General features: G+C 29.9%; 4 protein-coding genes across 4 annotated transcripts; 2 read left to right on the top strand and 2 right to left on the bottom strand.

The window, feature by feature from the left end:
* The first annotated feature begins 372 nt into the window (after positions 1–372).
* On the top strand, positions 373–995 carry LOC114374876 (MAPK kinase substrate protein At1g80180-like). The gene has a single exon (XM_028332592.1). It carries the CDS (start codon positions 473–475, stop codon positions 818–820), a length of 348 nt encoding a protein of 115 aa, XP_028188393.1. The 5' UTR covers positions 373–472; the 3' UTR covers positions 821–995.
* A 10,033-nt stretch (positions 996–11,028) lies between these two features.
* Positions 11,029–13,521, top strand: LOC114374205 (uncharacterized protein At2g34160-like). Its single transcript, XM_028331819.1, has 5 exons — positions 11,029–11,183; positions 11,261–11,309; positions 12,623–12,685; positions 12,821–12,885; positions 13,152–13,521. Exons 1-5 carry the CDS (start codon positions 11,061–11,063, stop codon positions 13,251–13,253), a joined length of 402 nt encoding a protein of 133 aa, XP_028187620.1. The 5' UTR covers positions 11,029–11,060; the 3' UTR covers positions 13,254–13,521.
* A 2,075-nt stretch (positions 13,522–15,596) lies between these two features.
* On the bottom strand, positions 15,597–16,584 carry LOC114373416 (nodulin-23-like; the record flags this gene model as incomplete). The annotated part of the gene is made up of 3 exons (XM_028330878.1): positions 15,597–15,957; positions 16,089–16,392; positions 16,441–16,584. Coding segments are annotated over 3 exons (510 nt in total), but the record flags the coding sequence as incomplete, so codon positions are not given.
* Positions 16,585–18,013: 1,429 nt separating this feature from the next.
* Positions 18,014–19,541, bottom strand: LOC114375443 (nodulin-44). The gene is made up of 2 exons (XM_028333222.1): positions 18,740–19,541; positions 18,014–18,246 (listed from the first exon to the last, which is right to left on the bottom strand). The coding sequence occupies exons 1-2, from the start codon at positions 19,524–19,526 to the stop codon at positions 18,230–18,232; spliced, it is 804 nt and encodes a 267-aa protein (XP_028189023.1). The 5' UTR covers positions 19,527–19,541; the 3' UTR covers positions 18,014–18,229.
* Positions 19,542–25,540: the final 5,999 nt, after the last annotated feature.

Here is a 25,540-nt window from a genome sequence, read left to right on the forward strand (position 1 = left end):
GTATAATCTTAAAAAAAGCCAATATATTATTTTCAACGATAAACGTATTATTTACCGATAAAATTATTCATATAGAATTGGGTGTCATGTAAAACAAACGTATGGCTTCATACTAAAATAATACATATATAAATATAGGTCTTACATTTAATAATATCATCACTTATATTTTAAATATTTTGATAAAAACACTAAATTTATATTATTCATTGAAGATAGTGTATGGATTCTTTCTATAACTAATTGGTATTGAAGAATTTATCTAGATAATAGTATATAGTACTACCAATTAATATAGTGTGAAACTTAATAGCACTTGTAACCAATATTTTCATCAACTGTCCTGTCTCTTTTTTATTTATTATGCGCATTGAGAAAAGGTCTGACTCACGCAACACAACAATTAATACTTAAAAAGAAATTCATGTGCGTATTGCTTTCAACTTCAACTTGAAGTAGATAGAAAGAGGCTATGGCTGGTCTTCAAAGATCTGCAGTGTCCTTCAGGAGGCAGGGTTCATCAGGCTTCGTTTGGGACGATAGGTTCTTATCAGAGGAATTGAACAAAGTCAAAGAAGATCAGAACAACAACAACGATGGCGGCCCCGAGATTAAAGAGCTTCATCAAGTTCAAACAACGCCGCCACCGGAGAGAACCCGCTCCAACGGCGGAGCACGGGGTTACCGCACCGGAAAAGTTTCGCCGGCAATTGAGCCACCGTCTCCCAGGCTCTCTGCATGCGGCTTCTGCGCCGCCTTTGGGAAAGCAGGGGACAACAAGCCCCAACGGACTACACCCGCCAAACATCGACCAAGGTAGACGGTGGTTCAGGTGACGGAGACAGAATATTCCGGCCAGGTTTCTATGTAATGTTTACTTCTAGGTTTGTAGGTAGGCCCGGATGAGTTGAATTGTTACGAACATAATCATGACCACCTCTCTATTTCTCTCTGCAAGTTTTCTTTCTATCTACCACCCTTCTTTCTTCCTTTAATTGTATTTTTTTCTTCCAAATTTTCCCGATCAAAAAATTTTTCCAAATATTTTCTAAATTACGAATCTTACCTCCTAAATTATAATATATTGTAAAATTTATCTCAACACAGAAAAATCTTCTCAATCATGACAATTTTTTCTCTAAACTGCTACAATTAAGACATTTTTTCTCTAAACTTCTAATGTATGTTGCTATGTACAAAAAAAAATTGACACAATTTAAGACAAATTGTGACTTTTTGTAAATTAGCTAGGGGTAAAGTTAATGAAAGCAAAATTTGTGAGATTACGAAATTTTTCAGGGAAAAACTATAATTAAGTTTTTTTGTTTTTTCTTTTTGGTGTTTAAATTGTCTTAGAGTATGTTTGGATACAAGATTTTAACTTAGGAAAATAATTTATCAAAGAATTTGAATTTTTGTAATCTAAAATTTATTGTTTGGATGTTTTTTTTAAGAATTTAAAATTTTAGAATTTTAAAACATAATTTTAAACAACTAAAAATCTGGAATTTCAATTTTCTTCTAAAAAGGTAACAAATTGAAATTCTCTTTTTACCGTTTTCTTCAAGAAACACGGTCTCAGACTATGAAACATTGATGGGGCTGGAGAACGTAGAGAAAAACGTATAACTAGCACTTCAATCATATCTTTTTATTCATTTTTTTTTACCCTCATAATTTTAACTTTTTTTATCTAAACACAAAAATTTGAAAATAAAAGAATTTCAATTGAAGTATTTGAAATTCTTAAAATTTTAAATTTCTCTATTCAAACACATTCTAGATCAATTAATTAGCCGGTAAAGATGTTTTCTTCTGGTTGGGTTTAGTAGACATAAATGATGTTTGTGGGAAAGGGGTATTGAGTATAAGTTGATCTTTATTAAGAGCAAATCTCAAAAATGGGATATTTTATATGATTATGCTAGCTTCTTCTTCTTCTTCTTTTTTTTCTTTTTCTTTTTTAAGTAGATTATGCAAGCTTGAGATGAGAGCAAATTGCAAAATACGGGATAAAGTTTCGTCCTGGTTGGGCACGATTGGGATTATCTTTATTTTCATTTTGAGGGAGCTTATGAAAAACAATATTTTTTTTTATATCAATATAATTTTGATGTATAATGTCATTTAGTCATTATTGTGATTATAATATTATTTAGATACCACATTTTTTGCAATTATTCTTAATTTCCACAATTACGAAAAAAAGGGAAAAGGGGAGAACATAAAAGAGAAATTTGTAGATTTGATATATAAACTTTTGTTAATCATAAACTGACAAATCATTACAATACTTTAACTTTTAATCAAATGGTATCGTAGTCTATTTTTTTAAAGTGAAGTAATGATATGTAATTGAGTGATCGTACAAAGAATTTTTGTTGATATTAATCTAAAATCAATTTTTGTATTTAGCAATAGGCATAAAAACTCTCTAAGAATTTCAAATATTGGAATTGAGTTCTGAAAAACTAAGGGTGCGTTTGGTTTGCATTTTCATTTTTTGAAAATTGTTTTTAGAATTTTGAAAACATATTTGGTTTGACTTTTTGTTTTCTACTTTAGAAAATGTATTTTTAAATTTATTTAAAATTACATTTCTTGTCACCGCGTTTTCATTTGATCCAAAATGAGGTTCGTGGTTTCAACTAAAAACGAAATTTTATTATTTTCAGTTTTTAGTTCGTTTGAGACAATATTTTTACTTGAAAGTATTTTCAAAAATTCAACTAAATATATTTTGATTATTATTTTCTATTTTCAATAAAAATAAAAATAAAAAATAGTCAAACCAATCACCCTAAGTTTTCTGCAAATCAAATCTATCCTTATCCTTATATTATAAATACAAGGAAATGAGTTTTTAATAATAGAACTTTTCTGTAAATTATAAAAACCAAAGTCATTTTAGAATGAGAAGATTTTTTATATCATATGTAATTTTGATTTAACTATTTTTTAAAATAATTTCTTATTTTTAATTTTTTAGATATTTTAATAAAATAATTTTTCTCCCAAAATTAATTGGGATCAAATATGTATTAACTCTCTTAGTCATTTTTTTATTATAAAAATAAGATATTTTCATAGTGAAAAACTATGACTTAACCTTCGAAATACAGATATTATTGAAATGAGTTTTACCATCAAACATGCATGGACTCTTTTAGTCATCCTATTTTTCTATTTTTCTACATTAAGTATTTTTTTCCTTTCAAATACAATTATAAATTATTGAATTTAATTATTTTATTAAAAAAAATTAATCAATTATAATTCCAATATAAATTTTGAATATCAATACCCCCACATCAAAATAATAGATAAAAAGCTGATATATTTGATTCAAATAAATTATTTTGACTTTAATTTTTAAATTTTATTTAATCATTATAAAAAATAAAGTAATCATTATTATTATACTTTTTAATTTTTTATCAATTAAAATACGTAATTTTATCATTTTTTAAATAATTCTGGCGTATTAGGCGCGAACAGCTGTGCAATAAAACTCGAATGTATAACTCCTTGACACTCATTTATTACTCTTTGGTGTCTCTTGGGAAAGAAAACACAACGCAGGATATAAAGCCCAAATTTTATGGTGAGCAATCACTCGTACTCCTAGGCTTCTAGCCCCGTGTAGAGTGGGTGATGCTTGATTACAAAATTTTCTCAAACCTCACCTTTGAAAATGTGGTTTTGACTTATCTAAGGTGAGTAACTTATGTTAATGAGCAAGTTAATAAAAAAATTATTAATTAATAATTAAAATAAGGGTTGATATCAACTAATGTGATAATAATACTTTTGTTGTTGATATATACAATAAATTATAAATATATTGAAATATTAATTATTTTTTTTGTTTCTCATCACGGATTTTCTCCTTGAGAAACAATTCTATTCGACATTAAATTAATTAGTTCAATTTCATCACAGGCATTTCTTTTAAAATTTAATATATGTGAACACGAGACTAATTTAATTACCTATTAAATATAGGTTTTCATGGCCAAAGCAGTTTGGGCAAGCAGATAGGAAGATAAAAGATGTGACAACAAGAAGTCAATGGTTTAGGATATAAATCACATTATCATAGTTTATGTCAATACCGCGTTTCTATTACCATGAGGACCAAGATCAATGTTGATTGCACACGCACTGGGAAGTTGAATCTGCCAACTCTTGTACATACAAATTTTCAATGACTAAAAAGATCTAATGAACTGATGAAAACGAAGAATATTATGTGTATGGAGCTTTCCATACCATGTTATCTGCTGATTAAATTGACTTTTGTTGACATTAGGGACTCATTGTTGAAGAATATATTAATTCAAGCTGCAATTAATTAAACAAGCTATATCCACAGCCAATGAATTCCTGGTTTCCTTGTGACTTGCTTTCAGATTCAAGTGTCACAGTCACATGCAGTACAGAATCTGGATAAAGGGTGGAAGATAAGCAAAACGATGATTTTCTGCACTTTCTCTGACTTCATATCAATGCTCTCAGCCTCCCTCCGACTCTCACTGTTGCTACTGCTGCTACTCATTACGACACCGTTTCTTAAGACCATCGGAACCACCACCTGCCGCAACGCCACCCGCTGCACCACTCCCATTCCCTTGCCTTCTGCTTTCACTCACAATTTACTTTTACTAATTCTTATTTCTATTTCTTTCTACACCATTTTCCTTTTAATCTAAAAAAGAAAATATGTTTAGAACCTTATTTTCTCTTTTTACCATCATCTTTCTCATAATTTTATCAAAAAATTTGAGAAAATCATTCACAATAAAAATTTACAAATTTTAGAATATTTAGCTGCTAGAAATTTGTTCCCATAAACTCCTATAAAAAAATGATGAAATCTTTAATGGTCACAAATTATTTAATTCATTTGAATTAAATTACATATGCAAGTTTTGTTAGGCAGCAATTACTTGACCATGGTTATTAATTGTTTGGTACAATATATTTAAGACTCTTTTAGAAAAAAAATGAATATAAAATTTATATTATTTTTCTTTTATCTTCGTTATTGTTTTCTCCATAATTTTTAATGGTGTTTTTTCTCCAGAGTCGAATAATATGGTTTCTGCTACCTAACATATAATTATTAAAACATTTGTCATTAAATTCTTTTAGTAAGAAACTTAATTAAAAAATTATTCCCAAAAATATTATAGATGTCTGTAAATGACTTTTAAAATATTCATATTCCCTTGGTCCCAAAATATTAGTTTTATTTTACACAGACAAGAAAAGAGTAAGTGAAATAATTTTGAAAAATTAATGTTATAAATAAGTAAAAAAAATATAATTAATGTTATATTAAAAAAATTAAAATGACAATTATTTTGAAATAATTTTTTCTTACACCACAATAATAAAATGGAAGAAATAATAATAAACATAGAATTTAACACTTTTAACCTAATATAGTGTGAGTTTCACATGTTCATATCACACTATTTTAATTCTTTTTTTTTTTTTCAATTTTCTTTCATTCCTTATCATTCTACACAACCAAACTTACTCTAAAACCCCTACGTGGTGTGGTAGCAGCTCCCCGTGCCTCTAAATCAAAGGCACGGTGCTGAAAAAAAATAAAATCAAAGGCACGGTATGCATATCTTGATATTTAAATTGTATTAGCTGTGTAGAACCTTTTGCAGACAATGCACCACTATAATCATATTTTTTAGGTTGTAAACTGAAAAAAAAGAGTATATTACAGTTATGAAAAATATCATTTATCAAAGAAAATGACTAAAAATAAATTACTTTTTTTATGAATTTAAAGGCTAAAATAAATTTACTCCGATTAGTTTTTATGAAGGAATAAGTTAACAATTAACACTTTTTATTATGAACTAAAATTTCACTTATTTCTTTTAAATTAAAAAGAAGGGTAATTTTATGATTTTTTTAATTTAAAAACACACTCTCTGATCTCTCCCTCTTTTTAATTACTGAGGCTGTCCCATAATTCAAAGCTGCCAATCCCATCCAAAAAAAATGCTCAAATATTCGTCAGATAAAACAATAAATAATATATAGATGATTGTAAATTCTTAAGCACATAGTTCGGCATTTTTGTTGTGCTTCACATTCATCTCATGCTTATGTCTATAAAATTTCCCTTTGTGTCACCTCAGAATTTCCTTTTCTAAACTCCTCTTATAAGTCAAATTAATAATGTTATTAAGATTTAAATATGTTTTTTCTAGTTGAAATATATTTATTTTTTAGATTTTTATTTATCCAAAAATAATAATTTTTTTATATAAGGTTTCAATTTTCTATTATTAGTGTTTTATAAAGTATTATATCATCACTCATTGGTACATAATTATCATGTCAATCAATAATACATTTTTCTTATTTTTATTGTTATTGTCAATATCGACTTAACTGATGTTAACTTCCGATTGATTAGCCAACACAAACTTTAAATTTAGAAAGATGAAAATTAAAATCTCAACATGTCTTCAAGTGCATCGCATTCATGATTAAAAAAAATGGATTCGGGTGCTTCCAAGTCTAATATGAGTACTATGTGGTGTTATCAAACATAAGAAAAAAATGTTACCTTGGACAATAATCTTATATTTAAATTTAGCATCAAGCCGTCAACTATTCTATTACCTCAATTACTTAAATTAACATCTCAGATTTGAAGTTAATGTCAGTTAAACCGATGCTAATAACAATAAAAAAAGAAAATTTTATCATTAATTGAGATGACAATGATATGACTATTCGTCAATCATCGTTTAAGGGATACACACTTAAGTTATTAAAGCCAAAATACTAAAAACGTCAAATAATAAAATATATATACTTTTTGAATGAGTAAAAATCTGAAAAATGAATATATCTCAAATAAAAAAATATTTAAATCTATTATTAATAATACGTGCTAACGTCCAAATGAGTGGCAATGAAGGATGAAGAGTCTCGTTAGACTTTTCGTAAAGATGCTTTTATATAAGCACGTGTACGTACGATAAATAGTGAGGAGATCCAGAAATATATAACTAAGAACCCTACGTGGTGGGATAGCAGCATCTTGAAGAAGAACCCTTTTGCATATATACAATGCACCAATGTAATCTAGTATTTATGGTTTCTATACCCCGAATGTTCCCCATCATTGATCTTAAGTGGCAATAATGTTTTTAGTTGTTACTTGACTCGCCAAACATGGCGTCTAGGTCTATAGCATCTTTCTTCTTGGCAGGCACTAATCGACATATAACCATGTCTTAAGCCGCAAGATGAAATTGAATGGTGTGTTGCACATTCTACATCCGCTTTTGGCTCCGATAATCTGTTTTTTAAATATTATTTCTTGAATCAATTTCAATATTATAATTATTCTTGTGGCATGTGTTTAATTATTACGCGGAGGAGCAGCTAGATATTCTCCCTCTGCACCTTGTGACCGTCTATTAACTTTGGTTTGAAGGTGAAAACTTATCACGAAGATTAAGGAGATCGAAATTAAAAAGGTATAAATTAGAAAGTGGAAAGAGCATATTCCATTTCCTTGCTGTATATTTTTTAATTAAACTATCTATCTGTATATGAGCCATGAAGCACCATTCCATTAATTGTAAGCCAAATACAAATACAATACAATACAAGCCTTGGCTTTTCTTTCTTTGACATTCAATTCAATTAGAGAAGAAAGAATGAGAAAGAGTCACTTTCAACAACCTTCATCAGAAGAGCAAAGAGAGGGAAACCCAAGTTCAGATGGGGCGAAGAAGAAGACAGAGGCCAAGGTCACTGATCAGAGTCAGACAAAGAAGGCTATTAATATTAATAATGAAGACATCAATGCTAGTGCTGATGCCTTCATCAAGAACTTCAGGCAGCAACTTCTCATTCAAAGGCTCCAATCCATAGAGAATTACGAGCAAATGCTTGCAAGGGGCCACTAGCTACCTACCTACCTAATATATATCCTTAATTTCATATATATATATATAAATAAATATTGGTCATTTCTATATCTTGATTAATATTTGTTGTTTCTTTATTCCGTTAATCTATATTGTAGAAGAAGCATGGTTTACAGAGAAATAAGGATCAGGGCAGAATAGTACACATATGACGTACGAATTGTGCACGAATTTGTATTCTTCATTTGGCTTATGGTGTAACATCTTCGTACACTGGAAAATATATATACTGTTTTTATACGTACTTTGCTTTTTTCCTTGCCATTTGTATGCGGTTTTCTATTGTGGCCTTAAAATTAATGGCATCTCGTCTTGTCTTTGAAATAAGGATTCCTCTAACAAAATCAGGTAGGGTCCATGATTGATGAATGGTGAACTCTGTTAGTCATATGAAATGATGTTTAGCTTCTTTTATATATGATGAGTTTCTGTTAGGATTCGACATGGTTTTCACTTTTAAAGCATTGGAATGTTATTTGGTGTGAGTGATTCAACACTCATCCTTTAACCAGGATCTTGCGAGATTGACCCTCGAGTTACAATATTTAATAACAACAAGTATGTTACTCTTTAGTGGGCCGACACAAAGGAAAATTATTGGTCAGGCTCACATGTTTTAATAGCAACTTCTGTGGCGAAATAAATCTTAATATTTAATACAGTGTTGATGTTATAATTTAAATGTTATGTTTTTTTTTAATTTGGTATTCCTTAAAATTTAACTTGGATTTTTTAAAATACAAATTTTACCTACAAATTTTTGCTGCCATTTTTTAATAGATGCCAAACAATTTCTGGGTATACTACTTGTTAAATTCTGAAAAAGGTTTTATTTGAACTTTGAAACTGTTTTAAATATAAAATATATTCATTTAAACACAAATTTGCATGTTAACTTTTGGAACGGAACATACAATGAAATTTAGAAAAATAAATAAGGGGTTTTGGTAGATGAGTGAAACTTCCCGCACCTCTTAGTTTTGCTTTAGTCACCATATTACATTCTGGAATGTAATGGAGGTACAGGAAGCAACACTCTTGGTCGATAAATAAAAAAGTGGTAAAATGCCTATATAGATATTTTGGGCTTAAGCCCACGTAAAACGGAACCTCAAAGAAAACGGTCATTTGGGCTCAGATTTGCGACAACATTCAGTCACGGTAAATTCTATTTGCAACCCGTTGTCTCTCTTGATAACGATGCTGTGGTTAACCAATTAAGCACATTCAAGTAGTGTAATGATAAGTTTTTTGTGATCTGGACCATGTGAGCTGGCCGCATTAAATTCATCATGGGTCCAATAAATTATATAGGAGCTTTTATAATTTTGGAAATAAATAATTGCAGACAAAATTGGCATTCCGAGTCAGCTTTTCTGTTTGTTTGCTCATGAAAGACAATTTTCAGTATCTTATTGTCAGTTAAAATTTTAACTTAATATTTTTAAAATATTTACATATAATCTTTTCGTGTGATTCGTACTCTACTCTTTCGTATCATATAACACTCCTGTTTTGTTAAACCAGGTCTCCATAACGGTAATGAAGTATCGAAGAGAAAATTTCCGCAGGCATACAACGGGGTTTTGTACAGTAACACGACAATAATATAATAATAAAAATAGCACTTGCTTTGCTAAAGAGAAAAACGAGTCAGTATAATATGTGACGTTTTACATAAAGAGTATCTAAACTTAATTAATTATCAAAACATACAATTGACTTAAATAGTGTGCAAGTGTAAACAAAATAGTTGATAATGGTTTGAGTTTGCAACTTGCAAGAAAGCAATTCTATATATAGTAACTGTTTTTCATTTTTTAAGTAAAGTTGAACCTCACAACGAAATAAATTAAGGAAATATCGTGTAAGAAAAAAAAAAATAACGCTTTTCAAGATCACGAACACACTAAGCTTGCTTTTATAAAATCATAAATTGTTGTGTCTCATTATCTAATATTTATCTTCCAAAAGTCTGAATGATTTTTTAACAAGTAGTATCTGTTTTGTACGAACTGCGAAGGATGGATGTGTAGTTTCCTACGTGGACTGACGGATGCTTCATCCTTGATTGTTGGCGAGGGACTGAGGATCTCAAAGATAATTTAATAAAGAATGGATACAGGTAGATGATGATTGTATGTAGATATATTGGTTATGGGTGTTATTTGGATCCGGATTAACTTGTCATCTAATTCAATTGAATTTGTTATGGATTTAACTCAATCTAATTAAAATTTGATCATATATCAATTAGGTAATAAGTTTTATTTTTTAGAACTTGATCCAACACAATTAAATTAATTATCATATATAAATACATAACTTTTTAGCTCACATAATTTATTAAATTAAATTATTTGTGTTTTTATTTAAGTTGTTTATGTTTTCTCATATTAACATAATATTTTATTTTTATTTAAAATAAAAATATTATATCAGTATTAAAATCATTAATTTTATTAGTCAAATATTATTATAATTTTATCTATTTTGGATGTATTTAATCATTATATACTTATAAAACTTTATACATAACTAAATTATTATTCTTAAAATTTTTAATTTTTATAATTTTTAAAAAAATATTCAGACCCAATTAATTCAATTCAACTTAATTCATTTATGATCGGATTAAATTTGATTAGATAAAATTTACACAATTCTAATCCATAAAATTTTGATAAGATTGAATAATAAATACTACTCGTGTCATTGATTTTAAATTAATTCATAAAAAATATTTTTAAAATAAATTAAAAAAAAATCTAAAAAAGAATGTTTTATAAAATAATATTGAAATTGAATGTAATGTCCGTATCAGTTTTATAAAAGAATAAAATTAAAATTTTGAATGTAATGTTATGGTGGGTGTAGCAGCAATTTGTATGGCACTGCTGTTGTATTGGTGAAGGGGCGTGGCCCAATAAGATTTCAAAGAGTGAATAAAATGTTGGGCCCGAGCGAGGCTTGGGAGTGAGGATTGCATTCTGTTTCGGGGTTCCGCTTTGCTTTTCCTTAACACATTTGATTCAATAAACAAATCGTTAGGGTTTTTGGTTGTGAGAGTGAAAGAGAACAATGGAAGGCATAACAGAGGGTGTGAACAACATCAACATTAACATCTCCGATTCGTATAAGAAGAATCGCATTCAGGTCTCTAACACCAAGAAGCCCCTCTTCTTCTACGTTAATCTCGCCAAGGTAACACCACTTCATGTTCCGATTCTGAAGCTCGCGAGAGTCTTTTCTTTTCATGTTTAATTTTGTTGATTCTGCAGAGATATATGCAACAGCATGATGAGGTCGAGCTCTCAGCTCTAGGAATGGGTATTGAAATCCCTCTCGTCTTTTTTCCTCTTTTATTCCTTGAATTTCGCTTGTGTTGGTTCTATTGATCAGTAATGCGGACTCGTTCTTTTCGTTCATTCAGGTATTATTCTAGTTATAGGCTTGCTAAATATAAATCCGTGTGATTGAGAATTTTGAAAAACTCGCAGAATGATCCAAGTATCCAACATTCGTTGGACTAAAGATGTTACTCTGTTCTTCTGACTAAACTTTCTATACTGATACTGGCAACCATCACTATGTGCTTATGCTCAGTTTTAACGTTTGGCCTCCCCTTCTCCAATCCCTTACGTAGCTTGGTACGTAGCATAGGTTTGTTTGCTGTGCTGACCCATGCTATCCTTTAGCTAGGGCCTAGGCGTGTAACAATTTAAGTTTGAAAAATCTGACTACGATAAATTGGAATAACTATTTTTTAATATAGCTGTATTTTTGGATGTCATGTAATTAGAGTTTTTCCTTTGACTGGTGGCTACCTTGAAGATAAATAATATTATAACAAAATTAAAGAAATTCATGATTAATAATAACTCAGAGTTTACACATGCAATCAACATCAATTTAGGAGCAATAAGAACATAGTAATGAAGTCAAAAAATGAAAGATGATGATGCAATAAAAAAGCATAACAAATTAGATAAGAATTAGCTAAATATGAATTGGAAAGTCTAGAGGAAGAAGAAAGAATAGAACACAGGAAAACAGAGTGTGAAGAAACATAGGTCAAAAAAGAGTTAACTTTTTGTTGAATTTTCAAGGGGATTTCAAATCCCATTGTTGTTAAAGCAAAAAAATGCATTAGAAATTTGGGGAGAAAATCAGCAATCACAATTTTACCCAAAAAAACCTAAACAATGTTTCAGTGGTAAAAATGGCTTTTTGAATCCTATATCCTGGTAACACACTGCTATATAGTATATAGCATGCCTGCAATGAATTGAAAACCAGTCCGCTATAGTGTGCTATTGACGGCTATGATCTGTTATTCAATTTGATAGAAGATAAAAATGCTGGGAGAAAACTGTTGCAAGAACAGTCTGCGAAGTATATTTGCATTGATGAAATGTAGATTAGAGGAACATTTTTTAATTTTATAAATTAGAGGGCAATAACTCATTGATGATATGTGACTGTCATATTGTCTCCTGAAAAGAGTAGAACTTTATTACAATGCAATTTATTTCATGATTTATTATTTATGTGACTTTCTAATTCTCGTTTTTCTTTTCTCTTTCACTGGTTCCAATTTTAATGTGATTTCTGAATTTTCACCCCCTTTTGCATTGTCACAGCTATTGCCACAGTAGTAACTGTTGCTGAAATTTTGAAAAACAACGGACTTGCTGTTGAAAAGAGTGAGATTCTATTTTTTTTTCTTCGTTTCTCTCTTTCTCTCTCTCCTGAGAAAGGGCCCCTCTCCCTTGTTCACGCAATCTTATTCTTCAATTGTTGAATAATCTAATTTAATTAATGATGGAATCTTCATGCAGAAATCACGACATCAACTGTTGACATAAAGGATGACTCTAGAGGTCGACCTGTTCAAAAGGCCAAGGTAAGGCAGGAAACAAGTTTTTTTGCTTACTCTAGAATGTTTGCTTGGAGCCTATTTGTCCTTGATGTGTTTGAGCACCTGCACGTGTTTGTGCACATACTTGACTCTTGAAACTTAAAAGAAGCTCGTTTAAAATAGATAAATAAATAATCAGCAGCTTCTGTTGATTTTATGCTATAGCCTAACAATCTCCTTTTTTCCTACCCATGGTTTTGCATTCTGCTTTATGATTTGTCTGAGTTATGCTTTTGATAAATCATGTTCAGATTGAAATAGTACTCGGGAAGACAGAAAACTTCGATGAGTTGATGGCTGCTGCGGCTGCTGAAGATGGTGAAAATAGAGATGTTGAAGAGCAGAGTGCATGAAGTTCTTCAAAAATTTACTCCCGAATCTGTTGAAGATATGTACCGTTTAGTGATTTGCATTTTTGTTGTCGCGAGGTAGAGGACATGTCATTATAGACTGACCAGCAATATTGAACAACAAAAATTCCTTCGTTTCTTTTCTCTAGAAAATAGGCTTTTCTTATTTTCATTCTTGCTGGGTTTATGCCTTATTTTTTCGGAGAGGTAGAGGGTCATGAAACGTCTAATCTTCTGAAAATTTATATATCTTTGTTTCAATTGCCTTATTGATCCATCTGAATCATGAAGGATAACCTTTCATTTCCTATCCTATCCTTTTTCATCGACATATTTGAACAACAATGACCTTTTTAATGGTGAGGCTCATAACCTCTATTTCTCACAGCATATTTACTCCCCTCTTGTTTATTTATTTTATAAAAGGGAAAAATTGCATTTTTTAATTATAATAAATAAGAAAAATAAGTTGTATTAAATTTATAAAATAGACATGTACCAAAAAAAATATGTACGAATAAATTTATAAAATAGACATCTAACAAATATCTAGATGGAAGCAGAAATGTATCGGGTCTAAGGATCTTTGCGTAAAGTTGCAAAGGATTGGTCGAAACATTAGTACTAGTTGGTGGTTCATTTCCGCCTGGTTTGATTAATTAATTTTTCATAAATTTTAATTTTATTTTAAGATTACTCATGATATTAAATAATTTAAGAACCAATTATTTATTTAATTGACCTCAAACAAAAATGAAAATAAATAACTGTCTTAAATAATCAATAAAATTTAGATAATTGTCTTATTTTAAATTTTTATCATTACTGCAACTATCAAATTTAATAGATATTTTTATTTTTCTTTCATATCATTTATATATAAAATTAAAAATTTATATTTTTAATTAAAAGGTAACAGTTAAAATTATAAAATATTAAAATGTTAATAATTATTATTTTTAATTCACTTTAGGTAAATAGTTATTATAAAAAGAACAAAATTTTAGAAAAATAATTTTCATTTATTGTACAACTTCTAAATATAATACCTTAAATATTTTTCCAGCATTTTCATTATAATTTTTAATTAATAATTATAGATAAATAGTATGACTTTTAATTAAAAGTTATAGATAAAAATTATAAAAATTAGAATTACAGCCATATATATTTTTTCTAAGGTGAACAGAGGTTATAATGATTAAAAATAATTAATAAGATTTTATAATTTTATTGCATATATATTTATGTGTTTTAGTATAATTTTAATTATTAACTTTATAAAAAAAACTTTTAATTAATAATTATAAAATTTTAATTTTCCACATAAATGATATGAGAGAGAAATTAAAAATGATGCATTAAATGTAGTAGTTATAACATGATAAAATTTTAGAAAAAGATAATTATCTAAATTCTATTGGTTATTTAAGATGATTGCTTAATCTTTTTTATTTGGGGTCAATTAGACAAATCCATTTTTTTAACTAATGAGTATGAAAAAATTTATTTTATTGATAGCTCAATAAATATACTCATTTTAATGGAGAAATGAGTGCATATCATCAATAAAAACTCATAATTAATTAGGGATAAAAAAATTAATAGTTTCTTATAATTAGGACCAATAAAATATTATATTTTATTTCTTATATATAAGACCGAATCTTATATTAAAAATAAGCAAATATAATATTGATTCGTTTAAACTCAAACTTAAATCATAAATAAACATTACAAATAAAATCATCCAACATTATAAAATTAAGTCATTAAATAGATATAAATCTATATTACTAATTGAAACACCAAATAACATATACCAACGGTTCACAATTTGAAGTCAATTTTAAAAGAATTTATTTATAAATTCATAAATTTAAACATAAAAATAAAAGAATAGTTTAATATTCTTAAAAAGAATATTAAATAAATTTAATATAAGATATGTTGAATTAGAATTCTTTATTTATGTTAAATTATTTTATTAGTCATAAAATTAAGAAAATATGTTTTATAAAATATATATAATATAAGTTATTTACTTAAGTAACATTTTAATTACATTAATATTTAACATATATGATATATATGTGCGAGGTGGATACTTTATTACCTCTAATGCATTTATTCCCATAAAATTTGCCGATAAATACCAATCTCCATTCCCACTTCCAATAAATAAATAATTATCATCTCTGCTTCCAAATGCTTTTGAAGATATCCTTAAGATTCGAGTACATTTTACCATTCCTACTCTTTTTAATATTGGATGTTCAACAAACACGGCATAATGCATTTTGAACCTAAATTAATTATGCGTGCCAGTGGAATCCAACGAAAATAAGAAATAAAGCATGTTTTACTACTATTTAGTAGGAACACCAGATGATCGATCATGACATTTATTATGATTTATTATACATACTAGCTAATTGGAATATTGAAGGCATAACAGACTCTGCTTTATCATAAAACAAGCTTGCAAGTCAATCTATATTGTTGGCATTATCAGTAGGGAGGGATGTTTCAAGGGAGATAAAGAGTTAAATTTCTATGCTAGAAAAAGGATTATAGGCTGATCAAACCGGGTATTCTTGTACTAGTAATATACTAATATGGCAAGTACCTAACTCCAAGATACTTTACCCTTTATGTCTGAGATCATTTAATGGCACAATAGATGGGCCAATAATAGGTGGGGTACCTGCATCATGAACAAAATGAATATGATGATTTGTTTTTATAAAATATAGAATAAAGAAATGGAGAAGTAATTGGCAAAACTATATATATATATATATATATATATATATATATATATATATATATATATACCTGCAGTGGGATTTACGCATTGATTAAGAGATGGAATGAGACAAGCTGCTAAAAGTGATGCAGCAAGATTAGGAGCAGTCAAACAAGTATGTGCAGTGACATGAGCGCAGGTTCTCAAGACAGTTAGGAATTTGATAATGTGAATGAGGAAAGGGTTAGGAGATTCGGGTGGGGATACTTGAGAAGTAGCACCTATGTTTGGTGGCTTTATGGGTGGTGGTAAGTTTATTGGAAAACCATTTACGGATGGCTGAAACACTTGGGGTGTTTTGGATTCAACTGCTTCATGTTCATGCTCTACGTACTAAGCATTTCTCGATAGAATCCAAAATGCCTCACTTCCACTACTTCATGTTTCAGCAACATGCCAAGTGCAACGTGTCACAAACCTTTGGAATTTAGGGTTCTCATAAGCCTCAGCTTCGCTAAAGAGACCAATATCAACGTCTTCTGCAGGATTAATGGATTTATCATCAATTCCAACACCTGCAACTGTTCACCTATAAATAGGAATACAGTAATTAGTACCACTCTCATTTTCTCCATTATACCTACCCGTGAATTGAACTAGCTACTTTTCACCTTAATTTTAGTACATTTTGGTTGGTGCTCATGTATTTTTACTTACACAATACGTGAATTTTGCAATATGAATATAACAGAATCTAGGAAATGTAAAAAAATGTTTATTATAAAAAACATTATATCGACCTTTCATCTTATTATATATTATGACTCGTTTGCTTTCCAAGAGCTAGAAGAATATCTGCCTTTCTAACATTAAAAAGGAATATAGTTACATAAAATACTAAATTTATTTTATCATTACACTAATTACTATTGCATTCATATTTATTTATTTCCTTTTTCTTCAGTTAAAGAGTGTTATATATATATATATATATATATATATATATATATAGTCAAATAGTTGTTTAAAGTGATGAATTATGGTTTGAACTTTAAATTTCCATTTGAAGAGATGTTTAATTACAATATTTAAGAATTTAACTCCGTTAAAATAAGAGAATACATAGTTAATTATGATTGTTGTTTAAAAAAATTAATGATTATCATATATTTATGAAAAATTCAACTGTAATAATCTTTTTAATTAATTGTAACTATTTATTTTAAAGAGGCAATACATTTGATGCGTGACTATATACATGCGGCCTTGGGTAAGATTATTTCTTACAAAAAATACCTGTAAGAAAAATATAGCTATATATGTAATTATTATTTTTAATTATATTCAATAAATTATCAAGTATTTGTCATAAAATTAGTATACAATTAAAAAATATTTTACGGCCCTTCGTTTATTGGATAGAACAAAAACTTGCATCAAGCATTAATTTGAGAGAAATTCGGTTTAACAAAAGATTCTTCATTCAAATTAAGCAGGATATATTCAATTAGGATTTTAAAAGACTAAAGTTTTAAGTTATTCAACTAATTTTTTTAAATAATAAATAAGTCTTCTTGTATTTAATTATAAAAAATCATAATAATCTTAATTAGATATGAGAATAATTTCAGTTGATAATTGATATTCAATTAAGATTTTTACCACTTAAAAAAAATTAATTCTGTAGTTAAGATTGGGGTTGTTTATTTCGGCGTAAATTCTGGGATGAATAGCTGACCTACATCTAAATTTACCCAATGATACAAAATATTAATATAAAGAACTCTGTAGTTAAGATTGGGGGGGTTCAACACGGAATTGGATTCCCAATAATAGGCAGCGTAGAACAATAATATGATGTTAAAAAACTATATTGTTAAAAGCTAGCTATACTCAATTTTGTTTTAAAAAACTAATAATATTTAAGAAGTTTAAACATGTTGGGTAACAAACGCAGCAGAACGCAACTTTAGGTTTCGATCCTAAATTGAATATGCGTGCGTGCAAATAGAAATCCAAGAAAAATAGAAATAAGCCTTTTTTATGACTATTTATTTAGTAGGAACACCATATCGTTCGTAACATTCAGCTATTTATTTATGCATGCCAGTGATGCAGCTATTGGAATTTTGAAGGGATACAAAATCCTTCATCATAAAACAAGCTAGCTTGCTTAAATCTAGTTGACATGTCCATTTATTCTTCCAACATATTTTCCTGTATGCCCTAATTATATTGGCGGGCTACCTGCATCAACAAAGATAATTTTTAAACCATCATTAAAATCTAAACAACTGATAAAAGACACATTATTATACTACTAAAACATAATATTATACACGGGATTACACATTAATTTAAATGCACTTAAGTATATGTATTTGTGTAAAATGAATTTATCTCTCTTTTAAAATATGGACATTATAAAATTTGATCGATAAAACCCCAGTTATTCAATATCAATGGAGAAAAAATAAATATTTTTCATGATTTTGTTACTCGAAAATTCCACATGAAAGAATGCGTTAATTATTCCTGTATTTGTATGAAAAAAATGTTATTGACATGAAGGACATTTGTATAAATTAAAACAATGAGAAGTATATAAAAAAGTAGTGAGAAGTCAAGATAGAATTTAGTTTTTACAAGGCTTATATATGAAGTGAGTTTGTTAGTAAAATGAAAAAAAGTGTATTAATTTATAAATGATTTAAAAAGAAAAAGGGAAAAGAAGACGTACCAGATTCAGCTCCAGGAGGATAGACGCATTGATTCATGGAAGGAGTGAGACAAGCCTCTAAATCTGATGTAGCAACATTTGGAGCAGTGAGACAAGTTCGTGCAGTGACATGACTACAGATTCCCAAGACGGTTCGTAATTGTGTAGTCTGAATGAGGAGTGGCAAATCTTGAACTTGATCACGTCGTGCGCCAAGAAGGTTCGTAATTGTATTGTATGAATGAGGAATGTAAGGTTTTGGAAATGGAACTATGTTAGTTCCTGGAAATGGAATTATTTTTAATGGCGGTCCTGGTCGAATCGGTGGAAGTGGAATTACTCTTCCAAGAGTTCCAGCATCTGTTTGATGGTTATCTAATTTGGAGCGACGACGTTTTATAAATGGAACTATGTTTGGAGGTCTTGGAAATGGAATTATGTTAGGATCTACTGGAGGTCTTGGTGGAAAGGGTGGAAGTATAATTAGGTCTCCAAGAGTTCCAACATTTGTTTGATGGTCTAGCAAGCATCTCTCCATAGAATCCAAAAGGCAAAGAGCCAACCCATCCTGCTTCTGCATTAATGCTTCACTTCCACTACTACTAGTAGTAGTACTGCATGTTTCACCAACATGCCCAGTGCAATCTGTTATCAACTTTTTTAATTTAGGAGACTCATACGCCTCAGCTGCTGCATCTTCTGCAGTTGCTGCACCTATAAATAGGAATACGGTAATTACTATCACTCTCATTAATATTTTCTCCTCCATTTTCTTACTTAATTTGAGACTAATTTGGTGGGTGCTCATGTATTTATACTCATTCAATATGTGAATTTTATAACGAAATCTAGGAAACTGTATATAAATATTTATTCTAAAAAAAATTATAACGACCTTTCATCTTTATAATATATTCTGAGGAGTTGCCAAGAGATATATATGGAAATATATCTGTCTTTCAAACATTAAAATGGAATATAGTTACAGAAAATAATACAGTAGAATATATTTTATCATTAAACTAATTACTACTGCATTCATATTTACAACCCATAAATGTTATTAAAAAAATATTTACAACTCATTGTGTATTGGATAGAACAAAAACTTCCATCAAGCATTAATGTTCACATTATGGAAGATTTGGTTTAACAAAGGGATGCTTCATTAAAATTAAGAGTTGTTTTATTATATTATTTAAAAATGTCTGAAGTTTTAATTCATTAAAAAGTACAATTATATGTTACCTTTAAAATGTTATTTTTTTCTGATTAAAGACCACTATTATTTCTTAACCCGTTGAATCAGAGATTAATCTCATTCATGGTTGGCCTAAAAATAGTTTCATCATTAGGATGATAATTATTTAAAATTTTATTTAATAGTAAATTATATATATAGCATTGTTATTCCTTTCGTTTTGAAAAATTAAGTTTTATTATGTTCTTCACAAATAAGGTAAGAATACATCAGACGCTCGAGAGAGGACTTACGACCTAGCCTAACTGAGCACAGGTCAAGCCAGATGTTTTTTTTTTTTTTTATAAATAAATTAGGTGAAAGTTTTTATAAAAATCAATTTGATTAAAAATGCATGTCAAGCTTTAGGACATTTGAAAAATCTTTTATACCTAATAGCTCAACCTATTTAAGTAAATATATTTAATATTTTTTGTTGTTATTATTATATTAAATTTTATTTTTTTATAATACCATAAAATTACATATTTATTTTTATTTAAAAAAACTACGTATTTTATATAAAAAATATTAAATATGTTAACCTACATATAAAGTTGAGCCATTGAAAAATAATTTTGTCTTAATTAAAATCTTTATTGTAAAATAGACTTTTAAATAAATAATCATGATAGTCATATTAGTCCTATAAAAGAAATGAGTCTTATTAGACCTAAAAATGGGCTTAGATTATATAAACACATTTAATTTAATTCTAATAAAACTCAGTGTGCTTATTTCCACCTCTACCTCATGTCTTGACTCTTGAGTAGTAGTGATTACAAATTTTATAGTTTATAATTTATTTTACATAAAGTTTTTCTCATCGACTTATTCGGTGATTACCCTATTTTAGAGTTATGTCAAGTTTATATCAAAACTTTAATCTAAAATAAACTTTTAAATAGAGTATTTGTTCAAATTAGGCTCTCAAAGCGGTCATGACAAACCCAAAAAAGAAGCTTGTGATAGATAAATGCCTGATATATATATATATATATATATATATATATATATATATATATATATATATATATATATATATATATATATATATATAAAGTTTTAAAGTGCAATTATTATATGTCACCGTTATAGATTTTTTTCCCGAGTCAAAGAACGTGTTAATATTTTTTATTTTTCAACCTATTCGATAAAAAATAAATGATTTAAATATATTTTTAGTCCTTGATAATTACTCATATTTTACGTTTGATTTCTAATAAATTTTTCCTTCTGATTGATAACTGCTAAATAATTGTGAATTTATAGGAGTCAAATAGTCAAATTTTGGCTTAAAATTAATTATTTAGCAGTTATTTGCAATAAAAAGTTGAGAAAATTAATTAAATTGAATTTCTGGTTGCAGATACAAAAAATGAGGGTACATTAAGCAGAAGTGGCAACAGAAAGGAAGAAAAAGAAGGAATTCTGAAGCAGGCTCAGCCCAACAGGGATGCTAAGCGGGCATCAGGCTCTAAGCGAGCAACTAACTGCAGGCGCTAAGCGTGACATTAAGCACGAAGGAGCAGAAACCGTTACGCGCGCTAAGTCCAGCTAGGCGTCCAGCGTGCGATCCAACAGAAGCACAGGCCCAGCGTGCATGGTGAGCCCAGCGCGCGATCTAAGCGCGTGGTGTGGCGCTGAGCGCGATTACGAAGGCCCATAAGTCCACTTCAGCAACTATAAATAGAGAGGCAGTCCTAAGGAAACTTCACCTCGTCTCAGAGCACTACTCTCAGTACTTCAAGCCTGAGCTTTCTCTCCTCTCTCTATATTCTTTGTTTTATTAGCCCCATTCTTCCTTTCATCCCCAGTTGTAAGCCCTCAATGGCCAGCCAACGATGTACGATGAGCTTCAAGAGTTATCAATGCAAAGGAATTTATTCCAGGTTTTTCTGTTCTAATTCTTTTCTTGTATTCTTGCATTCATTCTTAAATCTCTTTTTGGGTTTTATTCGCTCGGGAGAGGGTAATCCCCAATAAATATTTAAGATTCAATGCATGCATCTTAGGGATTATACGCTTGGGAAAGGGTAACACCTAATAGAACATCTTAGGAAAAGAATCCTTGGGTTACCATTGCTAGGCATAGAATGATAACCCACTGCCCATGCATTTAAGCAACATCTAGCACTTAATCTTAATGCATTTTAATTATTGAATCTTCGCAAAGGCATTTGGGAGATAGGTGGTTAAAATAGGCTTGCCAACGTGAGGCATCAGGGGCAAGTAATTAACAGATGTGGGTAGAACTAATACCATTTCATTGATAATGAACATCATATTTACATGCATCGTAGGGCAATTGGGTTTGTCTGGTCTTGGCATCTTTATCAATTGTTTTTTCCTCTTTACTTATTTGTTTTAGTGATAACATTCTATTCCTACTTTTATTCCTGTTTTTACTATTTTACTCCCACTTACAAACTGAGAAGTATTTAATAAGTGCAATAAAATCCCTGTGGACACGATACTCGGACTTCCGAGGTTTACTACTTGTAACGATTTGGTGCACTTGCCAAAGACTCAACACTGATCAAGTCCCTAATATATATATTTTTTTGGTCTTAGATCGTTGCCTAAAATCATTATCTACTTATTATGTGACTATTAATAAAGTTTGTCTGAGTGGGATTATACATAGATTTTTTTTTTAATTTGTAAAAAATAAAAAAGGACACCATTTGCATAATATGATTTGATTTCACAATTAAACATACAATATAGTCCTTCCTCTCCCAAAATGATCTCGTTCCTAATTAGTGAAAACAACCTCGTTCCTATGTAGTATAGTCCTCCCTTCCTAATCCCTTTGTCCCAAATCCCTAATCTCTAGGGGTGGGTAAGCGAGTCGGTCCACCCGTATAAGTTCGCATTGGCAGCGGACCGGGCCAATCTGCCCCGCTTCTTACATTGACCAAATAAATTGGTCCGTCCCTGCCCCGCGGACTCCGCGGGTCAAACAGGCCTGTCCGTGGGCCTAGTTTTAAAAGAATTTCAATTTTAATAAAAATACAATATAATCAAATTAAGTTCAATACAAATGTAAATAAAATCTCAATAATTAGTCAATTACATCAATAAAATAAATAATGTCTTAACAAAAGAAAATCCAAGTAATAAATCTAAATTATGAAATTTAAACATCTCCAACAACAAATGATTACATATTTAAAGTAGCTTGAGCCTTCTTCATCTCCACATTTAAGAGCACAACAATAATGAATCAGCCCCAAGAAAGATAGGATAAAAACAAATTCTAGTCTAGAGAGAGAAGAGATATACTTTGTGTGGTTGTGCGGTGGTGGACCGAGGCTGTGCCGCTGTGGTGTGTCACGTGTGTGAGTCGCGTTTTGTTTTCCTTGTAAGGAAAAGAGTCGTATGACTTGCGCACACGTGTGGCTGCGGAGAAAAAAATGTTCTTAGTCTGCTACAATGATAACTGTTAAATATGATGTGAGCTATTTTTATAATAAAAATATATTGAAATATCTTTAAAAATATTTATTTAATAATTATTTTTGGCTTAAATGATAAGAATTGATATTTTTATTATTTATGACTTGCAGATATGAAAATGATAGATTAAAAAAAAAAATTGAGAAAATATCAAAAAGGAAGATTTTTAGCATGTTATCACTTATATTTTTTTATCTTAATCTTTTATTTCTATTATCTTTTATTTTTCTTCTCTTATCCTTTTTTATCTTTATCATCTTTTAATTTAAATATTTGATTCTTATCTTTAAATCTTTATCTTATCTAATATATTTCTTTATCTGTTATCTTAAAGGAAAAGTTTGAAGTGAAAAAGAGAAAATCAAACCTAATATAATTGGATCAGGGTCACACAAAACAAACCTAATGCGGGCTGTGAGCAACTCGCGGACCCCGCGGGTCAAACCCGCATAGTCCGCGGGTTAAGCAGGGCGGGGCCAAAAATATGACATAACCATGGACCGTTTAAAAAAATTAGTTCGTAACTCGTGCGGATCGTGGGCCAGTCCATGGACCTGGGCCTATTCACTCACCCCTACTAATCTCATCCATTATCTCTCACTCTCCCTCCCCGCCTCTCTCTCCACCGCACAGAAACTCCTAGTTCCACCGCTTTCGCTCCGTCTCTGATTCCCTACGGCTCCACGCCATCTGCACGTCCGAACCCTCCTTCTCCCATCTCCTCCACCTCCTCTCCCCCTCCCTCGCCAATTGATTCGGGGTTTAATTCCTCAATATATTTTGGGGGATTCTAGTTTTCCCTTTTTGCCTTGGATTTTGATGCTTTATAATAGAGTGAATGAGGGAAGATACTTTTGGTTTTGCTAAGAGAGCATTCAATTGCATCCATGGGAATGCGATGGGGTTGGTTGGGGATGCGTTCAAGTGGCTTCGTGCCAGGTGATAATAGGGCTTGGTTGTTCACGATTGGGTTCCTTAGGTGGTGATTCTATCTCATTTTGTTGTGTATGTGTTTCTGAGTCACTGTAGGTGAAACTCGATGCTAGAATCACTAAGTCAAGGGGTGTCGATTTTGGGCTGGCCAATGGCGACAGAGCAATTTTATAACCTCAAGTTGTTGGAGAGAGAGGTCGAGGTTGCAGGAGGAAAGAACTTTGAGACAAAATGTGAAGACATTGTGGTTTGGGGATTAGAGGATGGTAGAGGGAGAGGATGTTGGTAGCAACCATGACCATTAGGAGGACCAGTTCAAGGTCATGGTGGTGAAGGTGAAAAAAAAAATACTCAAACGTCATCATTTTTTCTTTTTAATTTTTTTTTGAAAAATCCTATATGTGATCTCAATCAGACAAAAATCACACGTGACATGTCTGCGTGACCGATTAACAGTCACAAGCAGTTAACGGATTTAGTGACAGAGGACTCAGACAAATTTTTTTAAATATTAAGGATCCGATCTGAAAGAAAAATTTATTAGAGACCAAACGTAAAAAATATATATTTATCAGGAATCAAAAATATATTTAACTAAAAATAAATCTCACTTATAATATGTAATAGTTTTGATCAAATAAAATTTTGCACAGGATAATTAATATTTAACATCTTTAAACATCTTTAATGCATACCAGTAATATTGAAAAAGGATGAGACTAATTATTCGTTGATGCAGTAAAAAATAATAATTATTCATTTATAGCCACTTCATTTGTCTGAAGATAATTATATTGCATTGTCTCACCCACCGGGTGTTTACACGTTCCCTTGGTTTTAGTTCTTCATTTACGTGGTTGCATGCATGGGGTTGGCTATCCCTCGTCTTGTTAATTTAAATATAAGAAATATTAACAATAGCCTCTTTTAAATATACTATTTTCTATTGGTTAAAATATGTATTGAAAACTATAAAATTAAGATCAAGAGTAAGCCATTAAATAAATATAAAATCCATTAAATTTTATGATTTTCAATAAATTTCAAACAGAGGATGTAAATTTCAAACAATGAAAGAGGATGCATTCAAAAGAGTGTGTAAGAAAATATGACCTAACATTTCTATTCAAGTATTTAGTTAGTTGTGGACCTTAATTAGACTCTCATCCTTAGCCAAAAAATAAACT

This window comes from Glycine soja, chromosome 11 (assembly GCF_004193775.1).
Source record: "Glycine soja cultivar W05 chromosome 11, ASM419377v2, whole genome shotgun sequence".
In the NCBI taxonomy this organism is placed as follows: Eukaryota; Viridiplantae; Streptophyta; class Magnoliopsida; order Fabales; family Fabaceae; genus Glycine; species Glycine soja.

What these genes read in the sequence shown, in the direction of transcription:
- LOC114374205 (XM_028331819.1), top strand. Translation starts at nt 11,061, where the DNA reads ATGGAAGGCATAACAGAGGGTGTGAACAACATCAACATTAACATCTCC. An exon ending in TCTACGTTAATCTCGCCAAG is followed by an intron (nt 11,184 to 11,260) that starts GTAACACCACTT and finishes TTGATTCTGCAG; the next exon opens with AGATATATGCAACAGCATGA. An exon ending in GCTCTCAGCTCTAGGAATGG is followed by an intron (nt 11,310 to 12,622) that starts GTATTGAAATCC and finishes GCATTGTCACAG; the next exon opens with CTATTGCCACAGTAGTAACT.
- LOC114374876 (XM_028332592.1), top strand. Translation starts at nt 473, where the DNA reads ATGGCTGGTCTTCAAAGATCTGCAGTGTCCTTCAGGAGGCAGGGTTCA.
- LOC114375443 (XM_028333222.1), bottom strand. Translation starts at nt 19,526, where the DNA reads ATGAGCACCCACCAAATTAGTCTCAAATTAAGTAAGAAAATGGAGGAG.